The sequence below is a fragment of the Cryptomeria japonica genome, chromosome 7 (genome assembly GCF_030272615.1).
Source record: "Cryptomeria japonica chromosome 7, Sugi_1.0, whole genome shotgun sequence".
Lineage (NCBI taxonomy): Eukaryota > Viridiplantae > Streptophyta > Pinopsida > Cupressales > Cupressaceae > Cryptomeria > Cryptomeria japonica.
In genome coordinates, this window is record NC_081411.1 from 280051469 (window position 1) to 280072290 (window position 20822).

Consider the following 20822-nt stretch of genomic DNA (forward strand, 5'->3'; position numbering starts at 1 on the left):
CATACATGGCCACAATGAAGAGTGTGTAAAGATATTTATGAGAAGGCAAGGTGGCATACGTTCCCAAGCCACTCATGCATCGAACAGATATCTCGAACTTCCTCCATCATATAACTGTCAATTTGGCAATCCTCTCTGTGATATCGTTGCCCTCACGGTATATATGTGTCACTCTGATGTCTAAGAAATGATCCATTTTTGCCAAAATCTAGGAGAGCGTACTCACTAACTTCTAGTTTAGGTTTCGTTTGGTATAATTATCACATTCACAACCAGTTGCAAATCGCCCTCTAGATGCACATCCTCACATTTCACATTCTAGGGCAGCATAAAATTTAGTTTTATTATTCAAAGCACGTCCCAGGACAGCACCAAATTCTTCACTACACACTCAACACCCACATGACCAAAGTTGCCACAACCAACAGCATAGAAATGGTCGTTGCCTCCACTACACATTCTTCTTCAAGTTGGGAAGAAAATCAACTTGCCTGACCCGATAAACGGGGCAACAAAAACCCAGTCTGGTGTTTTGTCAGCTGATCATCGTAGGAGAACAATCTACTCGTTGTTAAGCTTTGGTTTCTTGCCAGAATGTAAGCCACTTCCATAATAATGACCTCCATCTTTGTAACTAATCCCTCAACACCCATCTGCTAGGATGAGGTCCTTTTGTTTTGCTCCTTTGAAAGCTCCTATATGATGATCAAGGAAGTGCATCGCCAGATATTTCTGAAGATAGAGCCATTCTGAAGTAATATTCGGGCATTGAACATGTTACGGACACTAGTGCATAGAGTGGTCTAAAACTCTATTTTTTCAATAATCTTTTTGCAACATGTCTCAACAACATATCATCTTAGTAGGAGGTGGTTGACTTAAGTAGCATCTATCCTATCTAGCATTCTTGATCAATTTTAGCCTATTTTTTATGAGTATCTTCCCTTATAAAGCTACGCAAGCAAAGGCTCCAGCTTTAGGGAGAACTTCATTTCCTCATATCAGATGCATAGGCCAATCCTCCTTAGGTTCTTTTGGGGATCTATATGTTATCTCTCGACTTTACCAAATACCTTCCCAATTTTCCACCGCACTAGATGATCTTATCATCTCCCTCCATCAGCCTATTTGGTCAATTTCTCCATATCTGAGATTACTTGCCTTTGATGTCTGTTGGTGCTACCAAACCTTCTAACAATCTTCATCTCCATACCATGTGTCGTCCACCATTAACTTTTTTTTGCATAATGTCTTACCTTACAACCCCATCTTTCTGCCAATTCCAATTTGAGTGCCCCCAATCCTCCAATACATTGATCACTTCAAAGTCATCCCATGAGTCTGTCTAGAATGCAATTGAGCTTCTACTTTTTAGATTCTAGGTAAGGTGCTTTTTGATGATCTCCCAATAACATATAATGAAATGCCAAATGATCAAGCCCCTAGTGTATCCAAAGAAGGAGAATACACACACGATTGGTCAAGTCCAAATATTTTCTTTGTAGAATTTGAGCCCATTTCTTATGACTACAACTAAACATATTCCATACCAGCTTGGTGCCCAAAGTTGTGTTCATGGTACATAATTTTCTAGGCCCCATACCCGCAACTTTCTTAAATTGGAAATTCTTCTCCCACGAATCTAGAAGGATCTTGTTCTAGTCCTTACTTGTATTTCGAAAACCCTCTCTCATCACATGCTCAGGTGCCTCACATGCCTTCTTAGGTAGTTGAAGGCAAGACATGGCATAATTTAATAGAGACACAAACATAGCTCACATCATCATGACCCTCCTAGACAAAGAAGGAAAATAACACAACTACAACTTCACAAATAATAATGTATGTATGTATGTATGTATGTATGTATGTATATGTATATGCATATTGTATATGTATATGTATATATATATATATATATATATATGTATATATATATATATATATGTATATATATATATATATATATATATGTATATGTATATATGTATATTTATATGTATATATATATATATATATATTTATATGTATATATATATACATATACATATACATATATATATATATACATATACATATATATATATATATATATATATATATACATATATATATATATATGTATGTATGAATATGTATGTATGTATGTGTATGTGTGTATGTATATAATTAGAATGTAGTAGTTGCATGACATTTCATTATTCGCCTTGAGCATTTCACTACAATAAAAAGAAACATTGCATAGCACCCTTCTCCACTCAAGAAGCTTTTGTGAACGTTTTATACATTGCTAAGAGTCCTTATATGTCATGGATAGTACTGGGCTAAATTCGCTAGGGGTTGCAACTATGTGAGAGTTGTTGTATGTACAAAACATAAGCCGTTTGAAAGAAATATCCAAGTTATGTTGCTAAGGCACGTGACAAAATGAAAATGGGAATGGCAAATGGAAAGATGAGTGTCTCATAGCACACTCTAAGAAATCAAAGTGTAGAGTGAACAGGTTGACCCTATGTTCCTGTAGGATTTCTTAAGTACAATTTCTAGATATATTTAAGTGGTTGAACTGTTCCCAAGCAAGTTTTTAATTAAACACAAAGGATAAATTGGAAAATTTCCTTATTTTAGTGGAGCAGTCACTGCTTAAAAATTGAAAATAAGGTTCAAAAAAGAAAGGGGTTGGAAATAAGGAGCAACTACATATTGAAAAAAATAACACATGACTCCACAAATTGTTCTCCCTTTTTTACTTGTGTCCTGATTTTTCTCCAAATTTTATAACAATATATAGAAAAATTTAATAAAGACTACTAATTCCCCATATTGCTACTAAAAAAAAAATAAACAATAACTGCTAACTAAGATAAGCTATCAAAAAAGTGAGAACTTGCCCTAAAGCCGCTGAATAAATAAGCAATTATATAAGAGGCTAAATATAGAGTCTAAAGTAACATAATGGACAATAACTTTGGCATGTTATTGGAGATTAAGACATGTCGATTACTTATATCTCAATGTTATAATTAGTACCACTACTCGAAGATATCAACAACTCTACTCTTTGTTTTTATATTGCATGTCTATCTTATGCATGGGATTTTTCCTCCATAAAAGAGAGTAGCGTGTGTACAGGGCCAAAAAAAGGGAAAATTAACAATTACAAGATGTCGATGAGGAGAATCAGAATACAACATTTAACCGAGGATGAGAAAAAATGGTATTATATTGACATGCATTGTGCTAGAGCAAAGGTCACATTATCTGTAATGATAGAGGAAGAAGTGAATGAACCTAAGAAGGAAGCTTCATCGTTGTTTGTGTATCAAAATATTCTTTAAAAGCCACCTACTAGGGCTGAATGTCGATGAAGGAATCCATAGCCGTGAAAATGGTACGTTGAAGACACTTTCATGCATATAGGAAATCAAATCTCTTCATTCATTAGTCCATTTTAAATTGGAAAACAATCAATATTATTATTTAATTTAATAGTCTCATTCAATAGTAGTAGTTTCCTCTTTATCACATTATAGATTCTTTTGTTGTTATCAAACAATTTATATTCATCTCAAAGATTATTCTAATATTTTATTGTATGATTGCAAAATATATCCCTAAATGTTGATATCCTTATATCTTAACTTTTTTTTTCTGGCTGAAGAACCTTGTAACAAGGATAAGAGCTTACCCCAAGCATTATCCTATAATAACTTAACCCTAATTAGAGTGTAATCTTAACCCTAAACATAATCTTACCATAATTGAAACTTATCGGTAACCTAACCTAACCCTAAACTTTAACTGTAACCCTAAAATTGAACCCTAACTACAACTTGAACCCTAATGTAACCATAATTGAACTCTACCTCTAAACTTAAACCTAACCCTAATTGAGTTGTAATCCTAATTGAGTCATAACCCTAAACATAAACCTAACCCTAATTTAACTCTAATCCTAATCTACTCCTAACCCTAATGAAGCTAAAACCCTAATCCTAATTGAACTCTAGTACTAATTTAATACTAACCTTAATGTAATTGAATCATAACCCTAATTTAACTCTTTCCCTAAATGTAATATAACCCTTATGATCAACTAACCCTAAAATTTACCCTAACCATAATTACACTCTATCTTGAACTTGAACCGTAACCTTAAAGTAACCTTAACCCTAAACCCAACCTAACCTTGAATGTATTCCTCATCTTTATGCTAACATAATTCATATCTTTAATTAAACCTTCACACTTATCTTGAAACCAAACTTTATTATAGAACCCTAACCCTAACCCTTTTTGAATCATAAAACTAGCTCTAACCCTAATTAAATCCCAATTTAAATACAATACTAACTCTAATCCTAATTGAGCCCTAATTTTAATTTTGAAGCTTAACTGTTACTCCAAGCATTATCCTAGAATAATAATCTTAATTTTAGCCTAACCTTAACCCTAAACATAACCATACCCTAACACTAAACTTAACTCTTATATTAGAATTAAACCCTACCTCCAACTTGAACCCAAATTTCGCTATAATTAAACCTTAATTCTACTAAACCCTAATCATAATCAAACTCTAATGTAACCATAATTAAATCCTACCTCCAACTTGAATCCCAATCTCACTATAATTAAACCCTAACCATAGTAAAACCCTAACTGTACCAAATCCTAATCATAATCAAACCCTAACCTTAACCATAATAAAGCTCTAATCATAATAAAACCCTAATTATAATCAAACACTAATCTAACCAAATTAAATCATATAATTAAACCTTACCTCCAACTTAAGCCCTAATCTATCCTGTAATCAAACCCTAAATATAATTGAACCTTATTGGAACCCAAACACTAACCTAATGCTAGCCCTAACCCTAATTGTGCTTGAACCATAATTTGTTAATGTCTTCCATGTTGTGTCGTGACTTTTACTATCTTATATATATATATAGTTTTATAATATATATAAATTACGTTGAGATATATATACAAGCTAGTCTTATTTGTTAAATATATAAATTTGACAAAACAATTTGTAATGTTTGAAAAAATGCTTGATAGTGCATTTTTTGTTTTAAATTGTAGATCGTTTACCACTAGTATTATAAAAATCAAATAGTTTGATTACAAGTATTAGTGATCAAGTAGATCACCCATTATAGCCCAACCACGCTATCCAATATAAGACATATTATCATAACATGAGATATCAAAATGACAAACTACAATACAAATCAGGTTCCAATACATAATAACGTAAATATACTTCATACATATAGAAAAAAGATGTAAAATATAGCAATTTAACCAAATACTAATCTTCTTCATCATCTCAACCTTGATCTTCTCCTTTATCATTGCCTTGACTCTCTTCTTCATCTTGTTGCTCCTATTCTTCGTCCTGATCTTCCTCTTTTTGATCATTACCTTTCTCCCCTCCTTTAGCTATGCTTTTACCCTTCTTTCTATCCTTGTCCTTAGGTTGTATCCTACTCTCCTTAAATGCTTTGTATGAGCCAAGGGGAGGGAGATCCTCTACCAACTGGAGGTGTCAAAGTTCTGGTGGAAGACTTCCATGTCTTTGACTGGTGAATCCCTTATTAACTGATATTGGTTCTCCTTTATGTCAACATTTTAGAAGCCCATGTATTATTCTTGAAATTTCTTGTCAACCTCCTTCAGATTTTGTGGCCAGTAATTAGCTTCCTCTATGTCTTCTTTGATTAGTGGAGAAGACCCCTCTACTAACACTTTCATAAATGAATCTACTAGTAGCCCGAGTGTTAGTGTGACATATTCCATAATCAATAGAGTGGTGAGTCTAAAGCCAAACCAAGTAAGAGTTCTATCATTTCCTTGGTATGGATGTTCATTCCATTTTTTCCATTAAAAGTACAAAATTTCAATAGAAAGACTAAACCAAAACACATAATAATATTTTTTTAACTCTTTCACATAGCCAACCACAATCTCAGACCAAGACCTTTTATCACAAAAATTACACCCAATAATATTACCCATAAACAATTGTTAGATAGAGGAAACATATCTACAATTAAAGAAAACATGCATATAATGTTTTAGACAACCACAAAGGAGACATATTGCAAGCTTGTTATCAAAGGCTAGCATTTGAATCATAAATTGCCACCTAAAACATCTCTTTGTGGGATCTATTCTACTAAACCACTTTAGTTTAAATTTTTTTTGATCAATATATATGTTCCTATTCTAGTTTCATCTTCTTATTGGCATACCCAAGGATACAATTTTAGTGAACAAGTATTTTGTATAGGCACTTAGCCTTAAGATTTAGGAAAGGAGATCCATCAATCTATTTGGAATTGGAAAAATAATCAACATTATTATTTAAATGAATATCCCAATTCAATAGTAGTAGTTTCTTCTTTATCACAATGTAGGTTCTTTTATGTACATGAATTTTTGAAAAAAACTATGTATGTTTTTCAATCAACGTTTCAAATTGCAGTCAACAATCCATCATGAGGAAGAGAATAGATGAAGAAAAGGATTGCAGACAAAGACTAAATAGGAAGGCAAGTGGGGGTGGATTCGAAGCGCAAGGAATAAGCAAGAGGTAGAAGGAAAGGGCCAAAGAGAAAAATAAGAAAAATATAAGAAGAATGCATATAATGATGTGAATACACAAATAAAAAGGGCATTCTTTCTTCCTTTAGACCCCTCTCAACTACCAGAAAGTGAGAACCTTCTACCAAAGATCCCACTTAGGCCACCTTTAATTTTTGAGTTTACAAGGTTAGTTGTTCTTATGGCATTCCATACATTGGAGACATGGGCATAGCTATTAGTACTAAGATTAAATAACATAGTACAAATGTTAGACATGATTGTGTGGTCAACTATGCCTTAGCTGAGCACTCCCATCGCTCTATAAATCACATCTGTCTTGAGGACACCCAAGTTTTGGTCAAAGAAAATTTCTTCAAGAGAAAAATCCAAGAAGCTATTCTCATTAAGCTACACCCCTCCAATCTCAATTGTGATGAAGGTTGACAAGTTAGCCCTACTTGGTTACCTTTTCTCTCGTCCTTGCATACCCTTTTGCATCTTTAGTGATCCCTCCTTTTCTTCTATCCTTACTTGTTCTTTCTTCCTTCCTGTAGGTGTTCTTTTTTTTTTCTTTATTCCTTTGCCTACCCTTGTCTATTTTTCAACTATTTGGCCTTCCTTTTTATTGTGCAATTTGGTTCTCATTGCTTTTTTTATTTTTGCAGTTAACCATCATGTTTTTATTTTTTATTTTCATTTTTTTGTTATCTTTTATTTTTCTTATAAATTACTCCTTTCTTTTATTTCCTTTCTTTTTTTAGTAGATTACGTTCATTGGTTTATTTATTTTTTTCTTTTCTTTTTTTTTTTTTTTGTTATTTATCTTTTATTTTACATGATTGCCTTGCTTTTCTTCTTGGTTTCTTATTTAATAGGCTAGGTCTTTTGTTTAGTTTTGTTCTTTATTCATTTTTATTTTTTGTTTGCTTCCTTTTTATCTCATTTTCTGGGTATGCCTTTCTTTGCTTCTTATTTGTATTTCTTTCTCTTTTCCTTTGTGTATTTTAATTTTATTCTTATTGTGGTAGGTGTTTTCATTTTTATTAGTTTGAGTCTTTTATTTTGTGCTTTCTTTCTTTAATTCTTGTTTGAATTTAGGATGGGCTTCTTTATATTGTTGGTTTTGCTTATTTCCTATATCCTTCCATTTTACATTTTATATTTGATATTTATTTGTGTATTCACATTATTATATGTGTTATTCTTCATCTTTTTTTCTCTTTTTCCCTTTCCTTCTGCCTCTTGCTCTGCATCCACCCTCACTTGCCATCCTACTTAGTCTTTGTTTATAATTAATTTCTTCATTTATCCTCTTCCTAATGATGGATTACTGAGTGCAATCCCAAATATTGATTAAAAAATATACATAGTTTTTCCCAGAAATTCATGCACATAACTTTATGGACTATGGAAAGCTCATGCCTACTATAGGTTCTTTGGTTGTTATCAAATAGTTTATAATTATATTGAAGAGTATTCTAATATTTTATTGTACCATTAGAAAAAACATCATTCAATGTTGATATTTGTCGCTTATCCCATTTTCTGGCTGAGCAACCCTATAGAAGGGCTAAGGACTTACCCTTAGGTTGTATATTCCACCAAAGAGATCTAACAACATATACATTACCTTGATTAAACTATATTTCTTTAATGTGCTTCACTCTAATAGGTGCCTCAAGAAGGATATCTCTCAATGTATTTTATATATATTCTAAAATTAAATATATATAAGGTAGTCTTATTTGTCAATTGTATAAAGTTACAAAGACCATATGTAGTGTCTCAAAAAATATAGTCACATCTTGATAATTGTGAAAGTGCCTTTTAGGAACTAAAGTGTCTTTTATATGATTGTGATTGCATCCCCAATCAATTATACATTTAAACTATAACTTCTTAATAGTAGAAATAATAATAATTTGAAAATTACTAAAAATTCTTACTTAATTGTTTAAACTTCAACTTCTCAATATTATTTAAATAAAATTGAATAAATAAAATATAATTTAATTTTTCATTGAAACAATAAAAATATTATTATTTAACCTATGAAATTTCATATATAAGTTTAATAAGATTATAAAATTAGCATTTAACATAAATTGAACTTACAAATGTCAAAACAAAAATGGAAAATTCTCTACTTTGAATATAATAATCTTCTACAATGAGAATTATTTCATTTTTATTCCATTGAAGGCATCTCTTTATGTGAGATGCACAGCTTGATAGGTAAAATAAATGGATAACATTTTCTTAAAAGTGTGCAAGTTGATTGGGATGTCTGCAACTAAGGATTGTTTTTTCGTTTGCATAGGGTTACGGGAAATTTTGCCCACCGTAATATTTTCAATTGATGTATTGGTTGATAAGCTAGCTGCATTTGAGTTGAGTGAATTTGGAGAATCACATGGTAAATCTGAGACTGCATTTAAAGCCTCTATATCCGAGAAGCAGTTGTATGATCCAGAAGAGAGTTCATCTAGGGTTTCAAGATATGGAAGAGAAACGAGAGAGATGGAAGAGCAGGAAAGAGAATTGGATGAGCTTGAAGCACTTATTGATCAAAGATTGCCTAAGGGAGCTGGTAAGTATGATGGAAAGTTACCTTTGAAATGTTTCCCTTGTAATAAGATATGATATTTTTCTTCTAGGTGTCCTAAAAGAGTGTTTAGGTATGATAAGTATGACAAGCCCTATAAGCCTAACTAGAAGTACAACTACAACTTCACAAATTCCTAAAGGAGTGGAACATGTCTTGATTTGATGTAACATGCAGGAACATACAAGAAGAAGACACTCTTACTGTGGCTCAATTTAGATTTTTGTCTCCCTTTTCTATTACATGGGGAAGGAGATTTAAACACTCAAGCATATAAAATAAACCAACAAGCCTACTCAATTGGGAGTATCAATTCTTGTATACACAAGAAAAGGTGGCCAAAAAGTTTGAGAATAGGTTTTACCAACTCAACTAGGGGTATTCTCTAAATACCACAAGGGTACATTGAGGCCTCAATCCATTGATGAAAGAGAACAATTCTAGCCAATCGGGAGGAGAGGTTCACCCACTCTCTACCTTCAATTCACTAAGGTATATTTTTCTCTGAGTCTTATCCAAGATTGACAAGATTCTAATTCCAAAAGGTGTGTCTTTTGGTTCACTCCCCACTATTTATACTTCACTAGAAATTGAGGTCATCCCATAGCATGATTAGTTCTCTAGGAAATCCCCCTTAAAATAAAAAAGAAAAATCATTTATTTCTATGCACCCAAGTTCACCAAGTTAGGACACAAGAGGAGAGCATATGTAAGTATACCTTGGGGATTAAAAGACAAAGGGGTTTATTTTATGACCAAATCCAAATGTGTATGATCAATTTTAAGCCCATGTTCAATATGTGGAAGACATGCCGATAAATGCATTTTAGAAAATAAGCCATAATAATTATTTTGTATGATCTCTAAATAATAAATTCTAATCGATATCTAGAGTACAATGTGAGGGAGAAGATATATCTTTAAAATATATCATTTTCATAAAAAGAATGGATATGTAACTTAGTATATGAACTAATATAATGGTATTAGGAGATATCATGGTTCATAGTAATCAAATCATATATTTCCACATTGCTATTATAGATAGGGAATAATGTGATATATATTTATAATTTTTTCTTTCAAGATGCAAATGAATGATTTCAATTTTCATTAACACCTTCACTATGAATCATGTTATTTTCAATTAGTTCTTGTATCTTATATTTTGAACCTATGCAAAATATAGTGTGTGGTCCTTTTAACTTTCTTAATAATTATAATAGTATAGGATATAACTGAATCACATTTGAACAAGTTTATTAGTAGTTTTATAATAGATCTACTATGTTTTAAAATAAAATATGAACCTTGAAATATAATAAAAGAGTGACAAACATAAATAGATATGAATATTCACACTTTGTCAACTAATAATCAATCATCATACTAAATATATGCATTAAATGAATTCTATAAAAAAATTAGTAATTGGTGAGCTATTCTTTTATGCTTTCTTCTTAGATATTTTATGCTTTCTTCTTAGATATTTTTCTAGTGAGACACATTTTTTTGCAGATGGCCTTCATCCTCGAGAATAAGGATTAAGTCAGGCATGCATATTCCGGGTTATCTATATCAAAGATTCTGCACAGAAAAATCTAGTGTAGAAATAGACTCGTTATACTGTATTAGGTCTATTAAGCCACCTTTTTTAAAACATTCCAACAATTCATTAAATTTTGAATTCCTTTCATCTGCTTGAGGATTGTTACCAGTCATAACCTTGGCCATCTCTAGAGAATGTCACGAATTCTTCACGGAAAGACTCCTCAACTACGTACAGTTTGGAGACACAAATTTTAGCCTTGAAAATGATTTTGAATTCTTTTTTCCTTTCTTTATAAATTTCTTTAATTGAAATACAACTTTCTCGCAATCCCAATAATTCCTAATAAATAACAATAACTAAATTTCAAAGTTCAAATTGGCCAACATGCTCTCAAATTAAAACCTGTCAGTTCCATTGATTCAATGAATCAATTTATAAAAAAATTGTCCAAATTCGAAGTGAGACGAAACAGGTGCCATCTTTAGTTAGAATGAATTCCACATCTTCAAAAAATCTAATTCGTCATTTGAAGTCTACTGGCAAAGGGTTCTTCCATCTTCCATAAAAGATGAAATAGAATTTTAAAATCTTAAATAAAAATTATTAGTCAGAATATTTTTGACAGAAAATCTGGAAATAAATATTTTAAGCAAGTTAAATAGAAATGAAATAGTTCTTGTTCCACACATTCGTTTTAACAATAACATTCATAAAATATTAAGACTAAAAATGACAAAATTTAATAGAAATATATGAGGTATTTTATTGAATAATAAGGCATTCCTAACAATGCAATACAATATTATTTATAATGTTAATAAAAATATCAGTAATTCAATAATATTTTTATGTTTAAATTATAATTTTTATTTTGAATAATTAGTAGTTTTGTAATTATCTATGCATATCATAATTTAAATTTGAAGATATATTTTTTTCTCTTTTATCAGTTAATGTAACAGTATCAAGACCGCACTCGTATATTAATATCAAAAGATATTACATCATCAGTAGAGAGCCCAGTCTTGGGCATGGCACCATGATCGACCTGCAACCAAAGAACTAGAATGACAGACAAAAAATCAAGATAGTCCTCTACTATGGTAGGTTCTCACCCAGCCTCATCGTCCGATACAGCAACCTCCATCTCCTCTCCTTCCTCCACCAAGGTATTAGACCACCAGATATCACCAAACGCCACCCTAACCATGCATTCTTTTAGGAAATTGATACCAGCCCTTTCCTGATTGCATTGCGGCACTGCATTCATGCCAATACCCCAGAGGACAAACACCTATAGAGGACCAGAACCAGGGATAGCTTAGACAATGAAGCCCTTCAAGTCTCTACACCGTCTGCTTCAAATGAGCTTCCTTGCTAGAGTATCCACCATATTTTCAGACTCCCTCACATCAAAGAGAAGGGCTACAAACATTGAGGTCATTTTTGTGTTCACTCTATAATGTTTGCAGCCTCCTAAATGTGCATCTACTAGTACCAGTCGGATGACATGAAGCACCACACCAGCCCTCAACTTAAATATCTTCATTATTCTCTTTTCTGAAATTTCTCTGAAAAAGCCATTTGTCTTTTCTTTGAATGTAGGCAGATGGAGGTGTCCATATTCTACACCGCTTTTTACACATCGGCTATAGCCACCAAATAGCAACATAAAAATCTATTCAAACGTGTGAACAATCCATCCAACTTGCCACCCATGGTCATAAATGTTACCATACATGGCCACAATGGCGAGTGTGTCTAGATATTTCTGAGAAGGCAAGGTGGCATGTGTTCCCGTGCCACTCATGCATCGAACAGATATCTCGTACTTCCTCCATCATATAACTGTCAATTTGGCAATCCTCTCTGTGATATCGTTGCCCTCACGGTATATATGTGTCACTCTGATGTCTAAGAAATGACCTATTTTTGCCAAAATGTAGGAGAGCGTACTCACTAACTTCTAGATTAGGATTCGTTTGGTATAATCACATTCACAACCAGTTGCAAATTGCCCTCTAGATGCACATGCTCATATTTCAATTTCTAGGGCAGCATAAAATTTAATTTAATTATTCAAAGCACTTCCCAGGGCAGCACCCAAATTCCTCACGTTCCGTCTTTCAAAATTCCTCACTACACACTCACCACCCACTTGAGCAAAGTTGCCATAGCCAACACCATAGAAATGGGCGTTGTGTCAACCTGTATTTGGTGGCCTCCACTACACATCCTTCCTCAAGTTGGTAAGAAAATCAACTTGCCTAACCCGATAAACGAGGGAACAAAAAGCCAGTCTGCTGTTTTGTACACCGATCATCCTAGGAGAACAATCTACTCTTTGTTAAGCTTTGGTTTCTTGCCAAAATGTTAACCACTTCCATAATAATGCCCTCCATCTTTGTAACTAATCCCTCAACACCCATCTCCTTATCCTGGTAGGTCCTTTGGTTTTTCTCCTTCGAAAGCTCCTATATGATGATAGAGGAAGTGCATCGCCAGATACTTCTGAAGATAGAGCCATTCTGAAGTAATGTTCATGCATTGAACATGTTACGTACACTAGTGCATAGAGTGGTCTAAAAATCTATTTTTTCAATAATCATTTTGCAACATGTCTCGGCAACATATCATCTTAGTAGGAGGTGGTTGACTGATTCCTCATCCATCTTCCATAAGTAGCGTCTATCCTATCTAGCATTCTTGATCGATTTTAGCCTATTTTCAATGAGTATCCTCTCCTATAAAGCTACCCAAGCAAAGGCTCTAGCTTTAGGGAGAACTTCATTTCCTCATATCAGATGCATAGGCCAATCCTCCTAAGGTTCCTTTGGGGATCTATCGGTTATATCCCGATTTTACCAAATACCTTCCCAATTTTCCACCGCACTAGATGATCTTATCATCTCCCTCCATTAGCCTATTTGGTCAATTTCTCAATATCTGAGATTACTTGTCTTTGATGTCCCTTGGTGCTACCAAACCTTGTACCAATCTTCATCTCCATACCATGTGTCGTCCAACATTATCTTTTTTTGCCATAATCTCTTACCTTACAACTCCATCTTTCTACCAATTCCAATTTGAGTGCCCCCAAGCCTACAATACATTGATCACTTCAAAGTCGCCCCATGAATCTTTCTAGAATTCAATTGAGCTTCTACTTTTTAGATTCTACGTAAGGTTCTTTTTTATGATCTCCCAATAACATATAATGAAGTGCCAAATGGTCAAACCCTTAGTGTATCCAAAGAAGTGAGAATACACACAGGATTGGTCAAGTCCAAATATTTTCTTTGTAGAATTTGAGCCCATTTTTTATGACTACAACTAAAAATATTCCATACTAGCTTGGTGCCCAAAGCTGTATTAATGGTACATAATTTTCTAGGCCCCATGCCCCCCAACTTCCTTAAATTGGAAATTCTTCTCCCAAGAATCTAGAAGGATCTTTCTCTAGTCCTTACTTGCATTTCAAAAAACCTGTCTCATCACATGCTCCAGTGCCTCACATGCCTTCTTGGGTAGTTGAAGGAAAGACACGCCATAATTAAACCTGTCTCATCACATGCTCCAGTACCTCACATGCCTTCTTGGGTAGTTGAAGGAAAGACACGACATAATTTTATAAAGACAAAAACATAGCTCACAACATCATGACCCTCCTAGACAATGATAACTGCTTATCCTTCTAGGTACCCAAATTGGTCATATAGTTGTCAAACAAAATTTATTTGACAAACTATATTTATTTAAAATAGAAAATAGGGGGGGGGCTAAGAAACTTACCCTATAGTTTCGCCAGCCTGAGATTCAAACTACTAGGTAATTCTCTTTGCTTCCCAGCTGTAGTGTTAAAGAAGATGTTTAACTTCTTACAGTTAATCTTTTGACTAGAGGCCTAGTAATATAGGTCGAGGACCTCCGTGTTCACCACCACCTCCTTACTACTAGCAACACAAGACAACATAGTATTATTTGAAAACTACTGTGTGTGTGATCGAATTTGGACCTAGAATAAATTTTACACCCAACTAGTCACCCTTATTTGTTGCAGCCTTGATGCATCAACAAAGTGCCTCAACTATACTAATGAATATAAAAGGGGATATGGTGTCCCCTTGCTTGAGGCCACAAGAGGATTGGAAAAAATAATAAGGAGTCTCATTCACCTGAATAGAAAACCTTGGGTTTGAGATGTAGTTTGTCACCTACTTAATCTAGGCATCCCCAAAACCAAGCTTCAAGAGGAATTGTGAAAGAAAGGATCTATCAACCTGATTAAATGATTTCAATATCATTTGCTCCACTTTTTCTCACCAGATCATATGTATTACCTCATGGGAAATAATCATTCCTTAAAAAAATTGTCGACCAAGGGAAAAACCATTCTACTCCTCAAATATAGTAGTCAAAAGCCCATCTTGTTGTTGATTACCAATAAGTTTGGTTATGATCTTATAAACTATGTTACACCTTGATTCCTAAAATGCCAGCTCAAGGTCCTCCCCAAGATATCATAAAAAGTGTGGAAGAAACTAGATCTACTATGTTTTAAAATAAAATATGAACCTTGAAATATTATAAAAGAGTGACAAACATAAATAGATATGAATATTCACACTTTGTCAACTAATAATCAATCATCATACTAAATATATGCATTAAATGAATTCTATAAAAAAATTAGTAATTGGTGAGCTATTCTTTTATGCTTTCTTCTTAGATATTTTATGCTTTCTTCTTAGATATTTTTCTAGTGAGACACATTTTTTTGTAGATGGCCTTTGTCTTGGGGAATAAGGATTAAGTCAGGCATGCATATTCCAGGTTATCTATATCAAAGATTCTGCACAGAAAAATCTAGTGTAGAAATAGACTCGTTATACTGTATTAAGTCTGTTAAGCCACCTTTTTTAAAACATTTCAACAATTCATTAAATTTTGAATTCCTTTCATCTGCTTGAGGATTGTTACCAGTCATAACCTTGGCCATCTCTGGAGAATGTCATGAATTCTTCACGGAAAGACTCCTCAACTACGTACAGTTTGGAGACACAAATTTTAGCCTCGAAAATGATTTTGAATTCTTTTTTCCTTTCTTTATAAATTTCTTTAAGTGAAATACAACTTTCTCACAATCCCAATAATTCCTAATAAATAAACAATAACTAAATTTCAAAGTTCAAACTGGCCAACATGCTCTCAAATTAAAACCTGTCAGTTCCATCAATTCAATGAATCAATTTATAAAAAAATTGTTCAAATTCCAAGCGAGATGAAACAGGCACCATCTTTAGTTAGAATGAATTCCACATCTTCAAAAAATCTAATTCATCATTTGAAGTCTACTAGCAAAGGGTTCTTCCATCTTCCATAAAAGATGAAATAGAATTTTAAAATCTTAAATAAAAATTATTATATAATAGTTTGTTTTTCTGGATTCGATTGTGTGTGTTATTTTTCCATCAACTTTTCGAATCACACTTTGTGATTCATCATCAGGATGAGAAGAATTCTAAAGATATGAAAGATGTTGAGTTGCAGATTTGAGACAGAATATAAAGAGGAGTGGGTTGTGGGACGGCACGAGGAATTAGGAGAAAGGAAAAGAAAAAGAGAAAGAAAAAGGACCCCCTGAGGGATGGGAGACCAAAAAACTCCAAGGAATAACCACCCAAGGAAAAGAAAATGGAAAGCCAGCCAACATAAACAAACCACTAAAAAACAAAAAAGAAAGAGAAATAAAGTCAACAAAATAAAAATAGATCAAAACGAAAATAAACACACACACACACACATATATATCTGTGTGTGTGTGTGTGAGTGTGTGGATTTATACACATATTCGTAAATGTTTATATATATATATATAAACACTTACAAATATGTGTATAAGCCCATACCTATACCAAAAGGTAGAGAGATGCAACCAAAAATGAACAAAAGCATTAACATGAACAAAAAGCCAAATGCAAATATAAAAATACAAATGCAAAAAATCAATAAACGAATAAATCAATGAAAATATACAAATATACAAAGAAACCAAAGGGGGAGAGGGAGCCGCACAAAGGAAAAGGAAAGAGGGGGAGAAGTCAAGGCGGGGGGTGGGCATGGTACTAGAGGACAGAAAGAAGTGGGTGCCATGAGATGCTGAGGTTTAGCCCATCGTCACGATTAAGATTGGAGGGGTGATGGATAATAGCAATGGCCTCTTTAACTTTTCTCTTGCAAAAATTGTTCTCCCTCCACAATATTTGAGTGTCCTCCAAATAAATATGGTGCTTGGTAGTAGACGAATGCTCAGCTAAGGCTGATTTGAGGGCCCGTTCATGCTTAATGTAGACACAGTGCTCTTTAATTCTAGTCATGAATGAACGACCTGTTTCACCAATGTATGGAGTACCACAAGAGCATACAATCTTGTGGACACCCAACTCTAAGAAGGCATCCCTAGCGTCCTTAAGCTGAGGGGTATGCCTCTTAATGGTGGAAACAGGTTTGAAGGCGCACCGGAGACCTTTTTTCCCAAGGATTTTTGAGATCTTGTGCAATATGCCTTCAACATAAGGGAGAGAGACAAATGGGGCCTGAGATGGCAAGGAGGGTAGGGGATTAGAGATGGAAAGGAAATGAGATTTGGCTTGGAGGAAGGCCCTAGAGATCTGCTTGTTCAAGTAGTCATTCCATTTGAAGACTTGACGAAGATGGGAGAGCTCTTGGTCTAAGTTGTCCTCATCACAAATCTGATGGGCTCTTAACGCCAGGGTTTTTAAGAATCCCAACTTTCTGGCTAGGGTGGTGATGATAAGTTGAATGAAGATAAAGGTTAGTGTGGGTAGTTTTGCGAAACACCCGACGACCAAGGGATCCATCTGGCTTCTTACAGATTAAGACATCGAGAAAAGATAAAAGGTTGTTGGATTCAAGTTCTTTGGTGAAGGCAATAGAAGGAGAAATGCTATTGAGGTGAGCATGAAACTCCTCTAACACGTCCAAGCCGTGGGGCCAATAGACATTGGTGTCATCCATGTATCGTTTCCACCACTTTGGCTTGAGGGGGAAAGAATGTATGGCCACCTCCTCAAAATGCTCCATGAATAAGTTGGCAATCACCGGTGAGAGAGGACAACCCATGGCTACTCCATCAACTTGTTCATAGATAATGCCTTGGAAGGAGAAGAAGGTTGACCTTAAGCAAAGTTCCACCAAAGAGGCGATCTCCTCGTTGACCTTAAGCTTCACAATCTCGACAGAGTCTAGGATAGGGACCTTGGTGAAGAGGGACACCACATCGAAGCTTACAAGAGTGTCTTGAGTGTCCAACTTGGTGTCCTTGATAAACTGGACAAATTGGTTGGAATCTTTGATGAAGGAGTTGGAGTTACCAACAAGCGGAGAAATTAATTTGGCAAGAAAAGCGGCTAGCTTGTAAGTCGGAGACCCAATGGTGTCAACAATGGGTCTCAAAGGAATGTTGGCTTTGTGAATTTTTGGGACCCCATAAATACGCGGGGTCACTTCCTTAGAAGGAAGAAGATGAAGTTTGGTAGATTCATCCAATGAGGAGTTGGAAATAGCAGTTCTAATTGTTTTCAAAATCTTCAGGCATGAGTTACGCGCTAAAATTTTGTAACTACTGGAATCTGAGAGGAGGACTTCCATTTTGGCCAAGTAATCTGGTTTGCTCATAATGACCGTGGCATTACCCTCGTCTGCTCTTGAGATGATAAGGTCATTATTACGCATGAGATTATTAAAGGCCAACAACTCAGCTTTAGGGATGTTGAATTTATGAGGTTTAGCATTACGGAGCGCCACAACGCAATCTTGCCTAACCTCTTCCGCAACATCAAGGGGAAGGGTACGCACCACATTTTTGATCTCGATGAGGAAGTCGATGTGTGGAATGTTGCGGGGAGTCAAGGCAAAGTTGAGACCTTGCTTGAGGAAGTTAAAGGCAAGAGGATCGATGGGGGCGGGAGAGAGGTTGACGACAAGTTTGGACTCCCAATTACTAATAGGGTTGACGATCGTAGCAGACCTAGGAAGAGTGCCGAGGTCTAAGGTGGGGGGTAAGGGAGCTGAAAGGACATGACACGATTGCAAGGGACGGGTGGAGTTCACCGTAGGGGGAGTGGTCAAGATATAGTTAGGTAGAGGTTGAAGAGCAGCGGGTGATGTGTCCACCTGCTCCATAGGAAGAGCAGGGTACGGCTGGACACATGGGCGCAGAGGATTAAGCTCACATGCCTCAACCGGGTGATGGGACAGCGAAGGAAGGGCTCGAGGTTGGAAAAGATTGCAAGCTACGCAACTGCAAAAACAAGAAATAGCAGAGCAATTAAAGCAAAAGACGTGAGACACGACAGAAGAGGAAAAGGACAATGTACCATGGGTTGACCGAGGAGAGCCATTGCTGAAGAGCAGTTGGAGTTTTGCAGGTTGAGCCATGGCGATGGGTGCATCCTGAGGTAAGGCCGAGTCTCCAATCTCCACGGTGAAATCTACAGTGTCCTTAGGGAACATGACAAAATGATGAAGCGGACAGGAGTGGAGGGGGAGGATGGACGATCACGAGGTAGTTGATTCTGCCAAGTTGATAGATGACCGGGGATGATGAACATGGTGGACCACCGTGTTAGCTTCAATATCAATGCAAATGCTGGCTTGATCCTCCAGAGGACTCGATGATCTTCCGAGGTCCTCACAAGCCTGGTAAATGGATGCTGGAGCATCACGAGAGAGGTGGGCGCTGGTTTCTGCATTCTCATCAGGAGACGTAATCGTGGCGGAAGAGGCAAAAAATGGTGGGTTCGAGGAAGAGTCACGAGCAAGGGGAGTTTGGATACCAGCGCGGGGAGGAGGGGGCGGAGGAAAAGGGAAGGGGGTAGGCGGAGACACCGAAAAAAGGGTGGAAGACAGAGATGGCATAGAGAGATGTGGAGTGGAGGAGGCTGGATGATGACTGCCAGATGGAGAAGAGGAATGGCTCCGGCATTGACGACGCTGCAAATTGCAGAATTTTTTCTTTTGCCTTCTGATACACTCTTCTTTGTGGCCTGAATCCCTAGCGTATGAGGTCATGTCCAAGCGTAGCCACAGATCTGGTCAAAGAGATGAAGCAAGTTCTAGATGAAGAGGGAGTAACCTGGAATTTAAAAAATCAATAGCCCTCCTTGTGGATTTGATGACTGATCTAAGTAACGAAAGACAAGCCTGAGAGAATATGTTTTTGGTGTAGGGGTTCCAAAGGTGGTGAGAAATTTTCACGAAGGAGGGGATTAGACGACAGTCTCTGCACCTTTTAAGAAAAGTCAAATCTGTAACTCTCCTTGCTAGTTTGATCCTTAGGAATTCCAGCTGCTTAGATTTCATAGATAATTCCCTCCCATGAAGGGTATCAATTAAAGCTATGAGATTTCCACAATCCATATTGTATAATAGTTTGTTTTTCTAGATTCGATTGTGTGTGTTATTTTTCCATCAACGTTTCAAACTACTAGGTAATTATCTTTGCTTCCCAGCTGTAGTGTTAAAGAAGATGTTTAACTTCTTACAGTTAATCTTTTGACTAGAGGCCTGGTAATATAGGTCAAGGACCTTCGTGTTCACCACCACCTCCTTCCTACTAGCAACACAAGACAACATAGTATTATTTGAAAACTACTGTGTGTGTGATCGAATTTGGACCTAGAATAAATTTTACACCCAACTAGTCACCCTTATTTGTTGCAGCCTTGATGCATCAACAAAGTGCCTCAACTATAATAATGAATATAAAAGGGGATATGGTGTCCCCTTGCTTGAGGCCACAAGAGGATTGGAAAAAAGAATAAGGAGTCCCATTCACCTGAATAGAAAACCTTGGGTTTGAGATGTAGTTTGTCACCTACTTAATCTAGGCATCCCCAAAACCAAGCTTCAAGAGGAATTGTGAAAGAAAGGATCTATCAACTTGATTAAATGATTTCAATATCATTTGCTCCACTTTTTCTCACCAAATCATATGTATTACCTCATGGGAAATAATCATTCCTTAAAAAAATTGTCGACCAAGGG

The 20822-nt window shown here is 35.4% G+C and overlaps 1 protein-coding gene across 1 annotated transcript in view; it reads right to left on the reverse strand.

Annotated features, from left to right (window-relative positions):
* LOC131027087 (reticuline oxidase-like) overlaps window positions 1-19289 on the reverse strand; it is a 44586-nt gene extending 25297 nt beyond the window's left edge. Inside the window, exons 1-4 of the mRNA XM_057957060.2 lie at window positions 19165-19289; window positions 18951-19077; window positions 11890-12048; window positions 11731-11802 (exon numbers count right to left, since the gene is read on the reverse strand). Of these exons, the coding sequence (XP_057813043.2) occupies window positions 11731-11802; window positions 11890-12048; window positions 18951-19077; window positions 19165-19289 (483 nt within the window). The remainder of the gene's footprint in view (window positions 1-11730; window positions 11803-11889; window positions 12049-18950; window positions 19078-19164) is intronic.
* Window positions 19290-20822: the final 1533 nt, after the last annotated feature.